The sequence below is a fragment of the Alligator sinensis genome, unplaced genomic scaffold (assembly GCF_000455745.1).
Source record: "Alligator sinensis unplaced genomic scaffold, ASM45574v1 scaffold889_1, whole genome shotgun sequence".
NCBI classification, from domain to species: Eukaryota; Metazoa; Chordata; order Crocodylia; family Alligatoridae; genus Alligator; species Alligator sinensis.
The window spans coordinates 61,646-81,610 of NW_005842361.1; the positions used below are offsets into that span (position 1 = coordinate 61,646).

At 44.2% G+C, this 19,965-nt stretch overlaps 1 protein-coding gene across 1 annotated transcript in view; it reads left to right on the forward strand.

Annotated features, from left to right (window-relative positions):
* Positions 1–1,392: 1,392 nt before the first annotated feature.
* LAMA2 (laminin subunit alpha 2) overlaps positions 1,393–19,965 on the forward strand; it is a 559,328-nt gene continuing 540,755 nt past the window's right edge. Inside the window, exons 1-2 of the mRNA XM_006029173.3 lie at positions 1,393–1,470; positions 10,804–10,867. Of these exons, the coding sequence (XP_006029235.2) occupies positions 1,393–1,470; positions 10,804–10,867 (142 nt within the window). The remainder of the gene's footprint in view (positions 1,471–10,803; positions 10,868–19,965) is intronic.

Below are 19,965 nucleotides of genomic sequence, written 5' to 3' on the forward strand. Positions count from 1 at the left end.
TGATGCTTGCCAGCTCCTTAAGTACCCTGGGGTGTAAACTGTCTGGGCCAGCTGACTTGAAGGTGTCCAGCCTCTCAAGGTGTTCCTCCACATGATCTACATTGATGAAGGGTAACAATTCTCCTTCACCCTGGCTGTCCTGTACCCTATTGAGCAGGGCCGTCCCTTGGGGCTGGTGAAAAACCAATGCAAATTAACCATTAAGCAGGTTGGCTTTTTCCTGGGCGTCGGTTGTCAGTTGTCCCATATGATTTAGCAGGGGTCCAATGTTATCCTTGCTTTTCCTTTGGCTCCCCACATGTCTAAAAGAGGACTTTTTATCATCCTTGATACGTGTAGCCAGTTGAAGTTCAGTTGCAGCCTTGGCTTTCCTGGTTTCCTCCCTACAGGTCCAGACCAGTCCAGAATACTCCTCCTTTGAGGTGGATCCAGTCTTCCATCCTTTATAGGTCTTTCTTTTTAGACACTAGTTTCCTGCAGAGCCAAGGGGGCTGCTGTGCCCTTTTGCTGCCTGTGATGACGGACGTCTCGAATCCGGTACCACCCGTCGTCTAGGTAGCCCCTCCCCATGTCCCGCCTGCCACAACTTTGCTGTTATGTTTGATCTGTGAGAGGGTTTCAGTGGAGTTCTTTAGTTGAGGGGTTCCCCAGTGCGGGTGTACTCACGGTTGACTCTTCTGTTGTTCCACAGGGCTCCGCCACCCCTACAGCCCGTCCACTCGCCAACCGATCACGTGCTGGTGGTATGGTGGCCTGCGGTACACTGCAGGCCTGCCGTTGGTTTCCTCCGACTATGTGTACCCAGGCCTAATGATATCACTGGGCCAGCCTGTCTTCTACTCTCGCTGGCTCCTCCACTAGCTCTGGCAGTCCTTCTTCCTCCCCTTTTCCTCTAGAAATAATATTCTGCCTGGGTGGGGAGACTTCCTGTACTGATGTCCGGGACCCAGCAATCCCTAGGGAGGGCTCCACCTATCTCTGCCCCTATTTCCCTTAGGGTACCTGCTCCTCCGTGCAGGGAGCCTCAGTGCTCCCCCTGATTCCCTCCTCCCGAGAGGGATCCTGGAGCTTCTCTGCTCCCTACCTGGGGTAGGACAGGGAGCTTCCTGCCCCCTGCCTCTGAATGAGGCTTCGAGCCTCCTCCTGCCTCTGTCAGGGGCTCCAAACCTTGCTTCCGCTGCAGCGTGGATCCGTTGCAGCCTTGCTGGTGCCTTTCTAACGGGGGAGCTGCAGCACACCGGCCGTGCTGCCCGCCTTCTCCTTCTCTCTCTCGCTCCCCCTGCCCGCGGGTGCTGCCGGGGCTTTTGAACTCTCCTGCGGTGGCCGCGGCGGCCGCTGCGATTGGCTCAGCTGTTTCGCTCACCGGGAACAGCTGCTTAAATAACCGGCGTAATGCCGGCTTGCGTGGCCGTAATTGCGGCTGCAGCTGCTGCTGCGGTCTCGGCTCCGATGCCGCCGTCTCTCCCGGAGGTAAGTACCCCCACCCGGGGCTCTGTTTTGGGGTTGTATCCGCCCCGCAACCCTTCCTGCCCTTAGCCTGTGCCCGTGATGGCGGCACACCACTGTCACACTGCCTTTCCTCCGAGATGGAATACACATTGCTTGTGCTTCCAGGATTGCTCCCTTGAGGAGCAACCACACATCCTGAAATCCCCTCCCCTTTGGGTCGTGGTCCCCTAGGACCTCTCCAGCAAGCCTCCTGAGCTTGTCAAAGCCAGCTTTCCTGAAGTCAAGGACTTCTGCATTGCTGACTGACTTGCCAGCTTTGTGGTGGATGGGAAAACAGATCAGCTCATGGTCGCTGTCTCCCATCTTCCCTTTGATCATTAGGTCACTGATTAAGTCATCCCCCCATTGCCAGTACCCAGTCGAGCAGCGCTTTGCCTGTTGTCAGTCCATAGACTTCTTGAGTCATATAGAGCTCATTCACACATGTGAGTAAGCTTTGCAACCATTCAGATTTGGCCGAGTGCACTTCCCACGAGATGACTGGGTAGTTGAAGTCTCCCATGACAACCATGCACCGGGAGTGTGCAGCCTCAGTCAGTTCCCTGGCGAATTCCTGGTCAAGCTCTTGACCCTGGCTAGGAGGTCTGTAGTAGATTCTCACCATTGTGTCCTCTGTGCCATGTTCACCATGGATTTTAACCCAGATAGTCTCCAGTCATCCACCCTGTGTGCCAGTGACAGCTTGCAGGGACGCATAGCTTTCCTTGACGTAGAGAGCCCCTTTTGTCCACATGATCTCTCCTGTACAAAGTGTAGCCTTCTATACCTGTGGCCCAGTCATAGGTGGAGTCCCACCAGGTCTTTGTTATCCCTATGAGATCGTAGTTGTTCTTGTTTAGCAGGAGGACCAGTTCCTCCTGTTTATTCTCCAAGCTCCTGGCATTGGTGTACAGGCACGTAAGTGTCCCACTGGGGGCCCTTGCCTTCCCCACACATCGTTCTAGGGCTGGGGTAGGCTCCCTTAAGTGCCTTAGCCTGCTGGATTTGCAAAAGTTGCCCAGTGGGCTTGCTGTGGCGGTAGTCCCCCCATCTGAGAGAATCTTTTGGGCTCTATAGAATGCTCAAGGAAATGTTATGCACTGGTGTAAGCTAGAGTCATCAAATTTGATCTTGTTTTGAATATGTTGTGCTCACCCCAGTATTTTTAAGTTTTCCTTGTTGGCTCCTTTACTCTGCTGATGGCTCATTCTGATTTTTTTACTTTTATTGCCGACATATCACGTGGCATATATTAACATTGTAAAGCTCTAGTAGGGTCAGAATAAGTGGCAGAAAACTTTCATGAATGACTTTACAGATCCATAGGAAAACAGAGGATCTGAAGGATTTTTGTAAAATGCTTAGAGAGATTTATGTAAAATCTGTCATCCTCACCCAAGTGGAAATCCCCTACAGAAGTCAGTGAAATTATGAGCATTTATAGATGTGCTCCAGGAGGTGGTGGTGGTATGTGTGTGTGTGGGGGGGGGGGGGGGCATGAATTAATGAGCCACACTAATTAAAAACACCTGAGTGTCATGTGTATCAGTGTCCCTGTGTTGAAAAATGGTAGTGGGGTGCTTTGACCTAAATGTCATTGAACAAGCTTTAGTTTAAAGCACCCTACCACCATTTTTCAGCACAGGGATGCTGATACATGTGATGCTGGAGGCAGCTGGAACATGTTAATTTACATGAGCTGGATTTACAGCAAGTTGGAGCAGCCTTGCTGCTTGTCTACAGGAACCCTATTTCTGTTAATTGGTACCAAGAATCAATGTGTTGGCCTTAAACCATGTGTCTCTGTAAGGGATTATGTAGGAAGAGATGGTTTTGGCTAAATACATGAGCTTAGATCCCGAAAGGCATATAAGTGCCTAACTAGATTTGAATAGGAGCTGCATTTCAATAACTTTGTGGATCTGGGCTGGTGTCTCTTGCTAGTTGTTTGACATTCTTTCAATTGTCTATTTTGTTTGAATTTGGAAAGGTGTGGGTTCTGGTTCCTTATTTATTCTCCCTGTGCTTCTTCAGGATGCTGATACTATTGTCAGTTTTGCCTGATGTACTTTTCACACACTGTTGGAGCGTCTAGATGAGTTCACACATGCGGTTTGCAGCACCACAGACCCGTCTGTGGTGCTGCAAACCGCACACACCACACATACAGGCATTCGCCGCACCACTAATTTGCAGGGTGGTGGGGGGTTTTTTACACCAGGAGATCCTGGTGTCAAACCTGCACCAGAATAAAGTGGGGCAACATGTGGTGGCAGTGTGCGCTGCCCAGAACTGGAGCCTGGCCTGCCAGAGCCGTGCTCTGGCTGCCAGCCAGGCTCCATGTGCCTGGACTGCTGCCACTGGAGCCCTGGGAGTCCACCAGGACCCCAGGTAAAGCTGATGGGTCTAGCCCAAGTGCTGGCCTCAGCCTCTTCTACCCAACCCAGAGCATTTTTTCTCATGCTAACCCCACATTCAGAGGAGTGAGCTGGGGCAAAAAGCAGCAGCACAAATTCGTGCTGCTGCTTTTTTCCATGCAACAATTGCATGTTCCTGCTTGTAGGGACATGGGCTGTGAGTGTTTCTGACATGGTGAGCATGAGAAAATGGAGCAATGCTTCTTGTGCTTTGCCTTGTACACGGCCAATTGGACTTATTTTCTAGATTTTAGTCTTGCCCTAGAGGATTATTCTGCACCAAGTACACTAAAATGGACTAGATGATACAAGAGCACCTTTCATTTTCTGTTCTCTTTAGGGTCATCTTTGCATCAAGTACAATGGAAAAACAAACCCCACTACAAATCTGTAAGTGTAACCAAAAGCACAGATATCAGCTTTTGATATATAACACAGTCAAGTGAGACTGGCTCAGATTGTGCACAGCATTGTTCACAGAGTAACCTTAGCTAATTATCTTGGCATTAAACTAGGGCTTTATTATGGAGTCCAAGAAGCCAGCTTACAAAGATTCAATGCTTCAACTCACAGCATTTGTATAATAATAAGCCTGGGAATGAAAAACATAGAAGTACCACATTTTACAACTTTTAATCAGGTTACCAAAACTTACATATGTAGTCCCATTCATTTCAGGGCGATGACTTGTATTCATTGGTGTCCACTGATATGAGGAAAGGTTACAAAATATAGCTGTCAGAAGGGAAATGGATTTCAATTTGTAGTTTTTAAGAGGGTATTATAAATAGAAGTAAGAGGAAATTATCTTGAAAATTATGGAAAATAGCTTGGCAATATCCTTAATTTTAGGTTTATTAATTCCATATTCTCTGTAATATGTTTTGATAGTTTATAGCAAACAGTCAGTAATCACAGAAGGCATCCTGAATTCTAAGCAGTTTAACAAAAGAGAACTTCAGTTAATGTTCTGTTTTTCAGGCATTTAAAACTTCACTGGAAAAAGAGTGAGTTCAAATTTGATGCTTAAGATCAGATACAACATTTTTTTTTTTAAGATAAACCAAAATAATAATAAGAAAATTTACAGGCTTTGGATTACTTTTGATGTTAACAAGATTAATATTTCCTTTTCAGTAATGAAAACTGGAAGAATTTTAACCTTGCTGTAAGCTGGTCCTACTCTATTGAATTTAGTGAGTTCAGTACTAGAGTTGAAAAAGATAAAATCTTTTAGAATTTCACAACTGTAATTACAAAGTAGGCCACTGTAGCAGAACTTTAAAGAAGTCTGAATTTAGATTTTTTTTTCAGATTTGGACTTTTTTATTAAAATAAAGAAAACCTCCAAAGGAAAAGGTTTAATGAAATGGAAAGAAAGTATTTTCTTGAAAATTTCTTATGGTGGTGCATGTGAAAACTTTATGGAAAAAATCACAAGTTTTAAAATGTACTTGACCTGTTTCTGGAAAACAAGATTCCAGTCACATGGAATGTTCCTAAACCATCAATAATAAGCAAAACCAAATTGAATGAAGATACTGTCTCCAGATGGAAGTTTTTATTTATGTCTTTACACCATTTAAGCAGCTTTCTTTATTTTTATGATTCTGACCTGACTTTACAGTTTCAATACAATACAAACTGAGCAAGTTCTAGTAAGATAGAAACCTAAGTTATGTGCCTCCAAAGTCTGGAACTTATCAGATTTAATGTCTTGCAGTGGTTGTTTAGTGATTTTTTTCTGTTTATTATTTATTATTCTGACAACTTTTTCTTTTCTTTTCTGATATACAGAAAAATTGCTGGTGAAATGTAAATTGTTTATGAAAATATAAATTTGAAGCAGCTGAATAGGATAAATATTCTTTGGTAATAGCAGGAAGAGAGTATATTTATTTTAGAAGAGTTTAATAGTGCATGTCATTACATTACCTGGTTTCTCCCAGTTTAAACAGGATAAATACAAGAAGGTCATCCATTGTTTTCTGGGATAATATAGTAAATGTTGTAGTAGGTTATTACACAGAGATTCTACTAGTTTTCAGATTATTTCCTTGAGGCTAAGTACAGACAGTCAAAAAGCCTGAGGCTGAATCAGTTCAGTCTTCACAGGTCAGTCTAAACTGCATAGATCAAACTGATAACCTAGTGACATTCACTTCTGATTCTGCATGGCTGCAGTGGCTGACACCAGAAGCCAGAGGTGCTAGTGTATGCCTCCCTGCTCACCTGCTTCGGACATCTTGAGCCAAGGTTATCCTGCCCACTCTACGAGGTGGGGTTTGCAGGGGGAGGTACAAAGCATCCTGGCATGCTGGGGGACTGGGAGTTAACTTAAATATGGAGGGGTTCTGGAACAGAAGTTTAATAAACTTATTTAACCTAAATCAGTTAAGTCTGGGCACAGACAGAAGTGACAACTTTTGCTTGATCTGGCCACACATTTGCAGACAGCTTAAAAAATGGCCGATCAGTTGAAAATATGACCCCTCATTATATGAGGAGTCAGATGAAGATGTTTCAAAGCAGTATCTTCTGTAACTTCTGTCTGCACTGCCTGCCAGCCTGTTTTCAGAATAGGTGGGGGGAAAGGGAGTGGTGGGAATTCAGTCTGGGGGTTTTTCAGTCCCAGCTGGAGGGTGGGGTAGGTGTCCTGGAGGGACATGAGATGGGGGAGGGGTCCCCTCCATGAGATGGGGGATGGGTCCAATTCACCCATTCCACCCTTGAGACCCTGTTGGGGAACCCCTAGAATGAGCTGTCTCTGCTCCCTTTCTCTCCTCCCATTCTGAAATGGACAGGCTCAGAAAGAGGAGGGGCCATTGCTAGGGGAAACCAGCTCCAGGCTGGCAGCCAGCAGCAAGATTCCCCTCCCCACTGGAACCAAAAAATGAACTGCTTGTTCCAAGGGATCATTGTAACTCTGAACGCTTCCTGCAAAGCATTCTGAGATACAGTGGAGATCTTCACATCTGTTTGTAACCTCTGATACTACATCCATCCAGGTTTATCTTAAACTGGTTTTGGCCATTTTGTGGGTGGTTTCTTTGCACTGAACTTCTGTTGTATTACAGACCTGAATCTGTTTCTGATCACTTATATTGGTTTATGTGTTATTTCTGTCCCTAGCCTGAGTGTTTGTTTTAACTATAACAAACTTAGATTGTTTCATCTGTTTTTTCCTTTTTATTTTTTGGACAGGTGGTATAAATGCATGTTCAATTTTAATTCCTTGATGCTTCATGAAGCTACAAGAGCACAGAATAAAAGAGCAAAATTTGAACTTATTTATTTTGTAGTTGGATGATAATGAAATAATTCTTAACTTTTTGAATGGACAAAGTGGTCATTTTCCCATGCTAGGATTCCACTGAAGGCAAGTAACTCTTCCCTCACTGGCAGAGTAGAACTTTCCCTCTTGTTTTTTTTTTTTTGTTATCTGCAATTTAGAAAACACATACAAAGTACTAAGCATTATGTTAGTGTATAATGATAGATATCTGTGCACCAGAAAAAAGCACATCATTGTGGAGTCAGGCTAGTGTTCAAACTAAAAGCTAAAAAGCACCTTCCAAAACACATTGGGAGTAAAAGTTCAAATTGTATGGTCAAAGAGTGGATATTGTTTTTAAAATGGCTAATGAAATCTTAACTGAGATTTTTTTTCAAAGCATATGGAGCCAAATTTTGTAGTCACTTTGAAATCATCATACTAGTTTATTTGGCCAAGTCCACACAATAAGTCACTAGCTGGGTGTAGAACAGAACCACTAAATCTCAAATACTCATTGCATGATCCATATTATAGTATGCTACTACCAGACTTACTAAACCAAAATTGGGTAGTAGGGAATAGGAGATGCTCTATTTACTAGGGCACCCTTGGAGTAATTAGAAACAATGGCCACAAATTGACAGAGAGCAGAGTTAGTTTGGATATTAGTAAGAACTTCTTCACAGTAAGGGTTGCCAAAATCTGGAATGGGCTTCCAAGGGAGGTGATGCTCTCCCCTACCTTGGGGGTCTTCCAGAGGAGACTGGACAAGCACCTGGCTGGGGTCATCTGACCCCAGTGCTCGTTCTTGCCCAGGGCAGAGGGTCAGACTCGATGACCTACTGAGGTCTCTTCTGACCCTAACATTTATGAATCTATGAAAATCAAGGAGCTATTGATTGATGGGATATTTTTATTTTTGCTAGTAGAACATCTGAAATAAATCCCATGGCAATAGAAAATCTGTTCAAGTCATTAGTGACAGCAGACAATTCATATCAACCCAGTCTAAGCATACTTGCATGGTTAATCCACTTGTGTTTTTCTTAGGGCAAGATGCCTACAAATTATTAATAAATATTGGCTCAGATATATAGAAATAAAAATAACCATCAAGCTATCACATTTTAGCTGATGAAACATTCATTGAAATTCTCTCTCTGAGGCACTGGGAAATTGATCATTAGGAAGTTAAATAGACTGAGTTAGAACAGGAAGAACACAATCCACTAGGGGGATTTAATTTCAGCATCCTATTGGCGTAAATTAACTGAAAGTACAGATGTTTATAATCTTCAGATGTGATATCTCAGGAAAAGGAAGGGGAGGAGGAAAGAGAGAATATCTTGTTCGTCTGAAATTTTTTACACAAAGAGCTCAATTCAGAGTGGATTAGTTCACAGCTATTGTTAACAGTTTTTATTTTGTGCAGAATTACTGGATAATTGGATGGGTGAGCTATGAGATGAGATTTCCTTTATTGCATTATTTAGGTACAGATGGATATTCTAAATCTGTCATGGAGAAAATGTTTAACAAAAAAAAAAGATGAAAGACTCTTAATTTTTAAGTGGGGTCTGCAAAGGTCAGATTTCTACTAGGGTAGCTTAAAGTGTATAAGATACCTGGCACACTAAATAAGAGAAAGCACAGATCAAGGGGACAGCTGCATCAAGGGGACTTAGTAATGACTTAATAATAATGATATGATTACTTAAGTGTGGTAGGTACCTAAATGCAAGATTTCATGTACAACATGATACATGACTTTTGTAATCTGCTTCATTGTCTTTTATTTCAGCCTTCCTTGTTACCTTTTGTATATTTCCTTTTGTACCATTTTTCTACAGCCCCCATCCTATTCAATGAATAATTGTAGTTCAGTATATTTTTTTGACCCTCGTGTGTGGCTCTAGGCCTTGTTTACCACATAGTTTTCCAACTCTGAGCTTAATATTAAATTATTAAATTCCTTTAGAATGTTTTTATGGTACTCTTACCATATTACCTGAATGCTTCACAAGAATTAATAAAGTTTATCTTAACAACCTTGTGATATTAGGTTTTATAATGTGTGTAAACAATATTTTTTCTCAAAATTTTCGGAAAGAGCTTAAATTTCTGAACAAGAATTTAAACTGAAACAAACACTGAACACAAAAAAATTCAGTCCAGTTTTAAAATTTGACAGTTACAAGCAATCAAAAGCAGCGTTGTCCCCAGGTAAGGTTGCTGGGGCCAGGCCAGTGCTGGCCCCAGCTTCCCCTACCCCATCTGGGGTAACTTGCTACGTGCCAAAGCATGCCTGACATGGGCATTCCCTGGGGAGAAGTAGCGGCAGGGCAAGGTGTGCCGCCCCTACTTGTCCCTGGGAAACCAAATGTCCACACTCGTTTGGACATCACCAAAGTGTGCATCCATACATGCAGGCATGTGTATTTGCAGCAGCTCAAATATCCAGTGTGGGGAACATATTTCATTCCCAGCATGCCTCTTGTGGCATCTCAGACTGCTTTGAGATCCTGCAAGAGGTATGTGCTCGTTCGTCTGGATACAGCCAAAGATTTCAAATAGAAATCCATACTGTTAAAGCATTCTGATCTTTGAGCTCTTTGCAACAGAAGAATTGTGCTATTTTTTCCCCATAGTCAAAGAAAAGTGAAACTAATAGCTGGGATTTTCTGAGGGGAGTTTAATGAGGTTAAGAACCTGAACTAGATGGTCTAATGGTCCCTTTTGGGTTTAAAATGCCTGAATCTGTGAGAAGTGCTTGGTAATGCTTGTACTCGGTTCCTATTTTATTGTTCATGGGTCTGAAATGTGAAAAGAGTACTTTCTTTTCTGTACTTAAATATAACGTACCTAAACTGGACAGCAAAGCATGATTTTGATTCAGAGTAAATGACCTCTATCATAGGTAAGCTTTGGAAATATGGACTATCTCATGATGATTATACGGCATTTATGACAATGGGGTATTGCTAGGGCGATACAAATCATAGATAATGATTATAAACCTGTGTGACCCTTCCATTTTGGCCATGTTCTGTATGTCTCTCTGCAAATGATAAAGCAGTCAGTGCTTTTACAAGTTACTTTTTATTAGGGGGAAAAAGGAAGGCTAAAAGGTTTAGTCTCTTTGTGCACCCTCCTTACTATCACAGGACACCAGGTTGCCTGGCTAGCCTAGTGGGTAGAGCTGGGGCAAGATTCAGAAGCCACAAGTCAGAAGCCAGAATGCCAGGTCAGGAATCAAAAACCTAGCTACTATGTCTGAAGGATAGTCCACAGGGGAAACTCCAAGAGTAAACCAAGCCAGGGCCAGATGTCAGGGAACAGGTGTGCAGGGGGAATCCAAAGGCCAAAACCCAGAAGCAAGTCAAAGGCAGGGTCAGAAACTAGGGAAGCCAGGGATGTTGCTGAGACAGGAGCTGCTCAGAGATGGAAGACCAGTGTGTAGTACAGCAAGGCTTAGGTGCTGGAGGTGTTCCTGAAATGCAGCTCCAGAGCCAATCAAAGGGAAGAGGCTGCAGGTCAGCTGGACTTGATTGGTAATAACTGGGTCAGGGCACTTAAAAAGGGCTGCAGGGCAGGAGCCTGTTTGATCCTTACTGAACTGACTCCTTCAGTATAGGAGCCTTATGCTTACAAGACAACCTTTCTGACTTTTTAAAGAACTCTGTCAGTAAGTAGTTATGAATTTCCCCATTAAGCATTTAGTCCTGTTAACTCTGTATCCAGAGTTAAGCAGGCCATCTGTACTAAATGTGTGTTAACTAAGCATTTGTTAAAAGCATGTACAAGCTGGGGTATGAAGTCCTGAATCTACACTGCTCTCTTTTTGCCTCTGCCTCTGCCATTAGTAGGAGCCAGAATAGTTGCAGTATCAAACTATTGTTTATTATCAAACTATTATTTATTAACAATAAGCTATTCATTATTATCAAAATGACCAAAATATGGTAATTTGTTGCAGAACAAAGTCTGTCCCTGCCTTTAAAAGTTTATACTCTAGACAGACAACCCACAAAAAGGGGATTGTGGAAAAGGAAATAACATGTAGGAAAATTATCATGATGAACTGCCTAATAGTGCTGTGAGTTTTTAAATTATTAAGTCCAGCTCTCATCCTTCTGGTCTGTCTCAATATTTCCTTGTGGCTTTATCATGGCTGCAGCATCCTACTTCCCATTCTCATAACAGTTCATCCTCCATGAACATAAACCCAGTGGTCAGGGAGTGAATCTGTATTTTGCAATATCTGTACTATTAAGGGAGCTTATAAAAAAGAATCTATAACTTGTAATAAAAGCCTACACACTTTTTTTCAGCTGTCTCCTTTTACTGGCTGCTAGTATTAGCAGTTTGTAAGAGTAAAGTAGTTCATACAAGATACTTGCATTGGTGCATATCCAATATACTCTAAATCATTTTGGCACTTTTTCGACGAAGATACACTATACTCGTTTACTTTGCTAAAAAAGACAAGAATACATTTTACATTGCAAGCCCTTGAGGGCAGGGACTGCATGTATCTCTCTATTAGTACAGGGCCCACCTTACTGATACAGTTAGGAATTTTGAGAGTTATTTTAAACTGTTATTTGTAAATCAAATGGACTGTATTAAAAAAGCAGAATAGTGTAAAAACAGTGAATGTGAGATAAGCATAAAAGAAAATTGGGAAAGAGGAAGCATTAGTACTATGAGAGTACCCTTTAGCTTTTCAGAATGATTATTACTTTCTTCTGTCTTAAAAGATATGTAATAGTCACAATTTGTTCTTGATGCCTATCTTTCTTGTGTACCTCAAAGGAGTAGTGATACAACTGTTGAAAACAGAGTTAGAGTTAATTTAAAAAAATCAATAAAACCAGATAAGACACTTACAACTACACCAGCTGAATATTTAGTCATAGGAAACAAATCAACATTTAAAAAAACTCAGCAATTGATCTAGCCAGTCTATTACAGTGCTTTAGCAGATAGAAAAGTAATTTGAATCTTTTGTAGTGTCTTGGTTTTTTTTTTCACTTTCACATTAATTATTTGAATTCATTCACTTTGCTTCGTGCAGTGTATTTGTAAGAAATATATGTACATACTAGCATATGAGATAACGCTTTTGAGGAAATATATCTTTCTTTTTCCCAGTGGCATTTTGAGGCAAATCCTTCATAGTGACCTTTTATTAGAAGATAGTCATTAATGTCCTAAGGGGAGAGAGAGCATAAATGTGTCTAAGTCTGATCAGGGGTCAAGAAAAAGATGAAGAATATATGTTGACAGGTAAAAATTAAGAGTACTTCTCAAATGCTTTAAGAATTCTTTACTGTTGAGGTATTGGAGAGATTATTTATAATCTTGGGTATGAGAAACTAAAAACCTCAGAACCTGATGAAAGATATAAAGGTTTTCTTTTGTTCTGAGGAAAAAAAATGCTTAAAAAATGAACCATGACTATAAAAAGAATCCTGACTTCCTATTTTGTTGCCTTTTATAATAGGTTCAACATGGGTTCAACTAGCCATTGAAATATATTGTTTTGAAAAAGCAACGTTGTATAAATTATCCAACACTGTCAATAATTTCAGTGCTCTGTAACCTATCTACCACAGAAAAAATATTTTCATAGACTCTATACATTCGCTGTGTACACTGATGATCCCATTGTTTGATTTACTTGCTCTAAGTCATAGCTTAGGTGTATTAGTGTGGGAATGCCTGCGTCACTACAGAGTTTGCATCTCTAACTCTAGTCTGTGAATAGGAAACCTCAGTTTTGATGGCTGTCAGTCTGGTACCACCCACAAGCACTCTGGCTTCAGTCTCCAGGAAAGGACTTATGTACTTACCTCCAGATGTCCCACTTTAATTATTAAAGTCCCAAATTAGAATCCTGAAGACTCCTGCCAAGGTGTGACCTAATTCTGGAGATGTCTACCCTCTAAAAGTGTCTGATTTTTATTTTTGACCTTAAAGATGGTTTATGTCTTAACACTACTGAGGAGCTCTGCACAAAATTCCCCAATCAAGATTCAGAAGCTAAGCATTCCCTTGTATATATGTTGTCCTCCAGGAGTTCCAGCTGACCAGTATTCTTATAGAGAATACTGCCTCTACTACTCTATTAATGCTCTATTAATACTCTATTAATGCCTAATAGAGATCAGCCTTCAAACAGTGTAGTAATGGCTGACATTAAAAAATAAAGTAGCTGTGCTGGTAATCGGGTGATACAATAGCTTAGTATTTAGGACAGAATATAGATGTAGGTTCACCATTCCTTCTGTTTTAGAGGATTCAAACATAGGTGTCCCTGAAAGGTACCCTAATAAGCAGGCAGTTTTGGGGGCTACCACTCCTACCCCTCTTTCCTCTCCCTCTTCTGTTGAAGACATTGGTGTAGAAAAAGAATTCTAGATTCTTTAACCATGAAGAAAAAGGCAGTCAGGAGCATGACTCTCTAGACTAATGGTAAGGTGGTGGGTGGAGGTCGTGTTTTGGTCCCTGCTCTAGGACTGTTTGTGCATTTTGCATTTAGCTGTCATTGGGTGCATCTACATGTGCAGTTTACTGTGGAATTGACTAATTAGCTCCACAGTAAAATGTCACCATCTACATGTGTGCCCCTATTAGGGCACAGTAAATTAATTAACTCCACTATAGGATAGTACCTACTGGGACACATTCTATCCTATGGTAGAGTTATTTAGTGAGCCAAAATGTATGTGTAGATGGTGACAAGGGCTGAGTGAAGCATGAAGGTGTTAGTGTGGGGGCTGCCTGCCAGCTAGCCACACTGTAGCACCCTCATGCCCTAGCCAGCCCTCCACAGCACATTGAGCTGGAGTTTATTGCTATGTGCTAGGAGCAGGGAGCAGAACACACAATTTTTCCCTTCCAAGTTGGATGCTGCTGTCTCTATCATTTTTACAAGAAAAGAGAGACCCTTTGAAAGAAAGGTGGTTGCTATCTACTTCCATGAGAGGGTTCTGGCAGCATTTAAAGGACACCCTGTCCTCAGTGTTTCCTGTTGGCTAGTTCAAGGGAGCTTTCTTAAGTTCAGGATGGAGCTAGTTCTCAGCACTCAGAACTCTCCCCAGTGTATATGGAGCTTGAGCACCAAATGAAGGGTTCTGGATTTCTTTCTGTGTTTAAGCAGCCAAAAATGAGATGCTACAACATTTAAGTTCTCCTTTGAACGTATCCCAAGACACACAAAAATGTATTGAGTCGGGTTGTGCAAAACGGCTATGTTTTGATTCAGTTTTGGATTTGGCCATTTCAGAAGGCCATAGGCTATAATGAGGAATCACTAAAATGCCTATAACTTTGTCATTTTTTGCTTGATTCAGATGAAAATTGCTGGGATGGTAGCTCCTTCAGAGGGCATGAAGCCTGCCAAGTTTCAAGGAGATAAATGCAGAGGTTTTTGTGAAACTGCACCTCAAACTGTTCAAAGCAAAACTCATGTCACGTGTGCGTTAAGGTGAAGCGGGATGAAAACATCAAGCAAGGTTGCCCCTTCTGAGGCCATGAAGCCTGCCAGGTTTCAAGGAGATCAGTACAGGGGTGAAACTGCAACTGAAGCTTCTGAAAGCAAAACTCATGTCACCTCTGTGTGTGTAGGCAGAGTGGGATGAAACCAGCAGGGATGTTAGCCTATAACAGGGGGCCTTCCATGTGCCAGTGAGCTCTCAGCCTGCCCACCTGTTTTTGGGCCAATCACCTGTCCCACTTTTCCTGCCATGCCTTGATGGAAAACTGATTCAGATGTTACCCAGGCAGGAGGCTGCCCATAGGCTCCTGATGTCTAGGGGCGACATCCATTCCGTAGCCCCATACCTTCCCTACACTGAGGCCCATGCCTCGCAGCTAATCTTACATGGAGCCTTACAACTCCACTACAACCAGCAAGCCTCAGGCCTCTCAAAGATCTTACAGGTCTGGGCTTTCCCTAGCCAGGACTGTGCATGTGTGTGGTGGCTGGAGGTTATAAGGTGCCTCCTACCTGCCTTTCACCAGGGAGGTTTGTGGTCCTGGCATTTCGTGGGGGCTGCCGCACCACCGACAGTCCTACCAAGCCTTCCAACCCTGGCAGGGTGCAGTTTTAGGTCATGCCTAGGACTGGGGGCTCCTCCTTCCCCATAGCTCCAGCCCATGCCTCCAAGTTTGTCCTGGCATAGGAGCTCAGCAGGGACATATTCTTCCCTTGCTGGCTGGTGATACAGTGAGTGCTGTCTCCAGCTCTGAAAGTGGGGCATTAAATGGTTTTAAAAAAATTTAAAAAGGAAATAAGTGTGGACAGAGTAAGGAGGGTGGCACTCACTCCATCTGCACTTGGAGCTTGGGGAACCCTAGCAGTGGGAGGTTCACCTTGAGGAACACCAGCTGCTCCACCAAACCAGGATCTAAGGAGGTGTGGTATGGTGTCACAGCATCCACAGCAGTGCAGAACACCCTCTCATTTGGAACACTGGTCGGTGGACAGGACAGGTGTTCCCGGGCAACCATGGCCAGATATCGCTATATCTGGCTGTGGCATGCCCAGTAGGCCAATGGGTTGCACAGCAGTGACTCCACATCCTCAGCGAGCTAGGTATCCACTGAAGCCTTGGTGCTGCGTGCCTGATGCTGGGGTCTTGTGCTTCTGGATCCCAACATGGAAGCTATGCCCTTGGCCCACATTGGCAGCACCTGTGGTGGAGAAGACTTGCTGGTAGATGGAGTGCTGGCACGGGACAGTGGTTCTTCCTCTTCTATCCCCCCACCTCTGCCCTTCTGCCTCCCTGACTCTGTTCACCAGCACCGCTATCCAGTTATCCAGGGTTTTGCTGGCACACATGCTCTCCTCCACCCTTGGGTCTCACATGGTTGTGAGCACATGGACCGTACTGGACCACAATGGATCCAGCCATTTCTTGATGCCCTCCTTCAACCACTTCACCAGTGCCTGCACATCTGGTGACAGCGGCTTGCCCCAGCCAGAAACATCAATTCCCTGGAACTTCTCCATTTGGTTCTGAAGTTCCCTCATGATGAGGATCACCTGGGTAAGGAGGGCATCGCCAGTGCTGACGCTCTCAGTGGCCTCAAGGAATGGCTTGAGGACCACCAATATCTGGGAAATGGTATCCCAAACTGTTTTCTTAAGGGGGCCACTGTTCCCAATCTCCCCAAGCAAGGCCATCTCATGGATGGCCTTCTGTTGCTCGACCAGCCTTTCAAACCAGGTATGTGGAGTTCCACTGAATCTCCACATCCTGCATGATTTTGTGCTGCGGGATGCTCAGCTCTGCCTGTTTGTCCCACAGCATCTTGCCCTGCTTGATACTCCGGTGAAAGTAGCCTGCCACCTTCTTGCATTTTGAAATGAGCTGGCTGGTTGTGACAGCACTGTCAGTGGGGGCCCTGTCCCCCTCCAAAGTGTTCCTGACTACAAGGTGGAACTTGTGTGGTACACAGCAGATGCCAACAGAGTTGGCATCTTGCACCACATTGACTGTATTGGCCCCATTGTTGATGACCATGAACCTGTGGGTGAGCTCACCTGCCCAATGAGCAACCCTTGCCCCATGCGGTTCATGACCCCCATGATCTCTGTTGCTGTGTGGGACTTATCCATCACCTCTGCTTGAAGGAGAGCCCACCAGCGGCTTGACTAGTCACACCAGTGCCCTGTGAGGGAGAGGTAGGCATGATCTTCACCCTGGCGGCTCCAGATGTCCAAGGTGAAGTGTAAGGCTTCCTGCAGACTTGCCTTGGGCAGTTCTTCCCTCAAATACTCCCCTCATGCCTCATACAGGGAGAGCACCACTGTCCTGCTAAAGGTGGTGCATGCAGGCACTTGGTACTGAAGGTGGTGCATGCAGGCACATGGTATGATGTGGCTATGAGTGTAATGAACCACCCAAACCCTGGCTGCTCAACAAAGGAGATGGGCTAGCCATCTAGACCAAGCATCTCCCCAATGCTCTGGGTGACCTCGCTCACCTTTGGAACATGTCCCCCTTTCCCTCTGCCTTTCCCCCACTGGTCCAAGGAGGCCTGCCTCTGCTTCTGGGGGACCGGGGCTTTGGAGCGAGAGGGGGACTTCCCTCTGGGCATACTCCCACTGGTGCCAGGCTGAGGAGGAGCAAGGGCAAGGGGGTGGTGCCTCCTGAGATGTATCAGCATCACCATGGTGCTGAAGTATTTCACGTCCTTGCCCCAGCTGGTCTTGCATTGGTAGTGCAGGCAGATAGCATATGTGGAATCATCTGTCACCTCAAAATGATCCCACACTACACTACCCCCTCGCTTCTGGGGTGTGGGTGCAGATCCTGGCTTATCCCCCTCCTCAGCAGGCAGAGGCACAATGAAAGGGGAAGCTGAGCCACCTGCCCCCACAGCCTCCTTCACAGTGCCTTCTGGAGATGGAAACCTGGCTCTAGGGGAACTTTAAGGGGTGTGGAGAACAAACTCAGATTCCTCCTCCTTCCCCAGAACTTCTCTGGCTATGGCACTCAGCTCCACTGCTTCCAGATCCAGCTCCTTCTCTGGCACTGGAAGGCTCAGGCTGGGAACTGAAATTGGGGTGGAGGAGACTGTCATGCTGGTGCTTGTCATGCTAGAGGTACTGGGGGTTATTAGTATTGCCAGTGTTAGTGGAGGTGGAGCAGGTGCAGACACTGTTCCCATGTCCTTGCTTTCACTGTCAGCAGAAGCCTCATGGCTGCTAGGGAAGAGGGTGTGTGTATGTTTAGCAGAAGGGAATTTGCAGCTCTCCCTCAGGCCCCTCTCCCTCCCATGCCAGGAGACCGGGCACCTGCCTTTCCAGCACGCTTCATGTTTGGTGTGCTGTAAAATGTGTGTCTGTGTGTATATATGTAGTGCTTTCCTGCCCAGTGATGAGACACTGCCAGGCAAAGCACAGCTTTCTTTTTGTTTGGGGTGAAAAAAAATAACGAGTAAATAAGAGGATTTTTGGGGAAGAAATATTTGAAAGGGATTAACAATAGGGATGGTAGGCAAGGGTAAGTGGGAAAGGATTGGCTAGTGTCTGGCTACAACTTTGTAGCAACAAACTACCTATTGCTATCAGCCTAGACTGTTCAGATGCTGTGCTCTGCTGCTTGTGCTACAAGAGACAGATCTCACAAAAGGCAGAGAGCAGTTCACAAACAGCTTCACAAAAGGCAGAGAGCAGTTCACAAACAGCTTTATATGTTCTTTATCCATCCCTCCCCCAGAGCACTGGGATTGGAAGGGACCTCAGGGATAGATCGCAGACACTGGTCAGCTATAGCTGTCAATATCAGAGCAGTCCTTCCCCCCTTACTCTCCCTCTTCTCCCTCCCTCTCCTTAGTTTCTGTTTAGTTGCAAGCAAGTCTGACTTCAAAACTCAAAACATTTTGAAACATTTCAAGTTCAAAATGCATTGAAACAGCTTTCTCTTTCCCCTTCCTCTTCTGAGTTTCTGTTTCCCCGCAAGCCCACCTCCAAAACATCCAAAACATTTTGAAACATTTCAGATGTTTCCGTTTAGTTTTGGAGATGTTTTGGGGCCTTCCATTCCAATTTGGATTCAATGTTTTGGGTGCCAAAATGGGCCAAAACACCTCCGAAACAAAATGGTTGCCAAAGTTTTGGAGAGCCCTAGTATTGAGGCTCTGTGGGATCATTTGAGGTTAGAAATAGGAGATTCCAATGTGTATGCTTCCTTTTCAGAGGTGGTAGGTGTCCCAAGTTAGATTTAACCTATTAGCTCTACAGAGAGGCAGTGGGCATGGATACACAGTGCATAACACCTGGATAAACTTCCCAGTGTCAAACAGGAATAAGCATGTGACTTGTAGTTCTACAGTGGTGTAATTTACTAGAATCCAGTGTAGAGTTAGTTACCCAAGGGAAGAAAAAAACATGGTAAAATACATTAGTATAGATGTTAAAATCAGCTGAAAGCAACCACCTGCAAGTACCTTCAAGGTGCTAATTTTGCTTAGTGAAAATGCATTGGAGGTGATTTTCACCAGTCATTTTTCAGTTCTGAATCTCTATGCCCCTTGAAGCCCACCAGATGCCAAGCCTGGGCATTTTCCAGAAGCACTCCTATTTTGTCAGGCATTTAGCAAACAAGGCTAGGCTGGGATATTGCTTGGGGGGCGGGGCGGGGTAGGTTCTGTTTTGCTTTTTATTTTGACATTCTACTTGTTTATTGTAGTTGCTTTGTTCTGTTGCTCATTCTCTTGTTTTATACATTTTGTTCTTTCACTGTAAGCTGCCCTGAGTCTTTGTTGACAAGGACAGCATATCAATCTAATATTTAAATATGTAAAGTGCTAATGGGGGGAAGGGGCATAACACAAGCACATGGCAGAAAAAAGTGGCAGTGGCAGAAAACATCAAGGGACGGAGGATTTTCCAGGTAGGAGGAGGTTGACAGGCCAGGATAAGGGAGATGAAGGTAAGAGGAACAAGCATGGAATGGAGATTAAGTGAAGAGCAGAATAAGAGCATCTGAAAGACTTTCTTATTTGTGCAGACATTTAACAAGCAGCATTAATTTGGGGTATCTGCTAGGGCAGGGCTGTTGAACCTATGGCCCACAGAATACCATTGGCTGCTGAAAGTTCAGGGTGGTACTAGGGATGGTGTGGCTTGTTGCAGAAATTGGGGGCTGTTGGGCCCTGATGGGCATGGCCATCAGAGTTAAGCAATGACTGTGCAGATACACCCCCACTTGGCTTGTGGTCACCAGACCCCCCCCCCCCCCCCACGCCCCATTGGGCCCCCTTCCA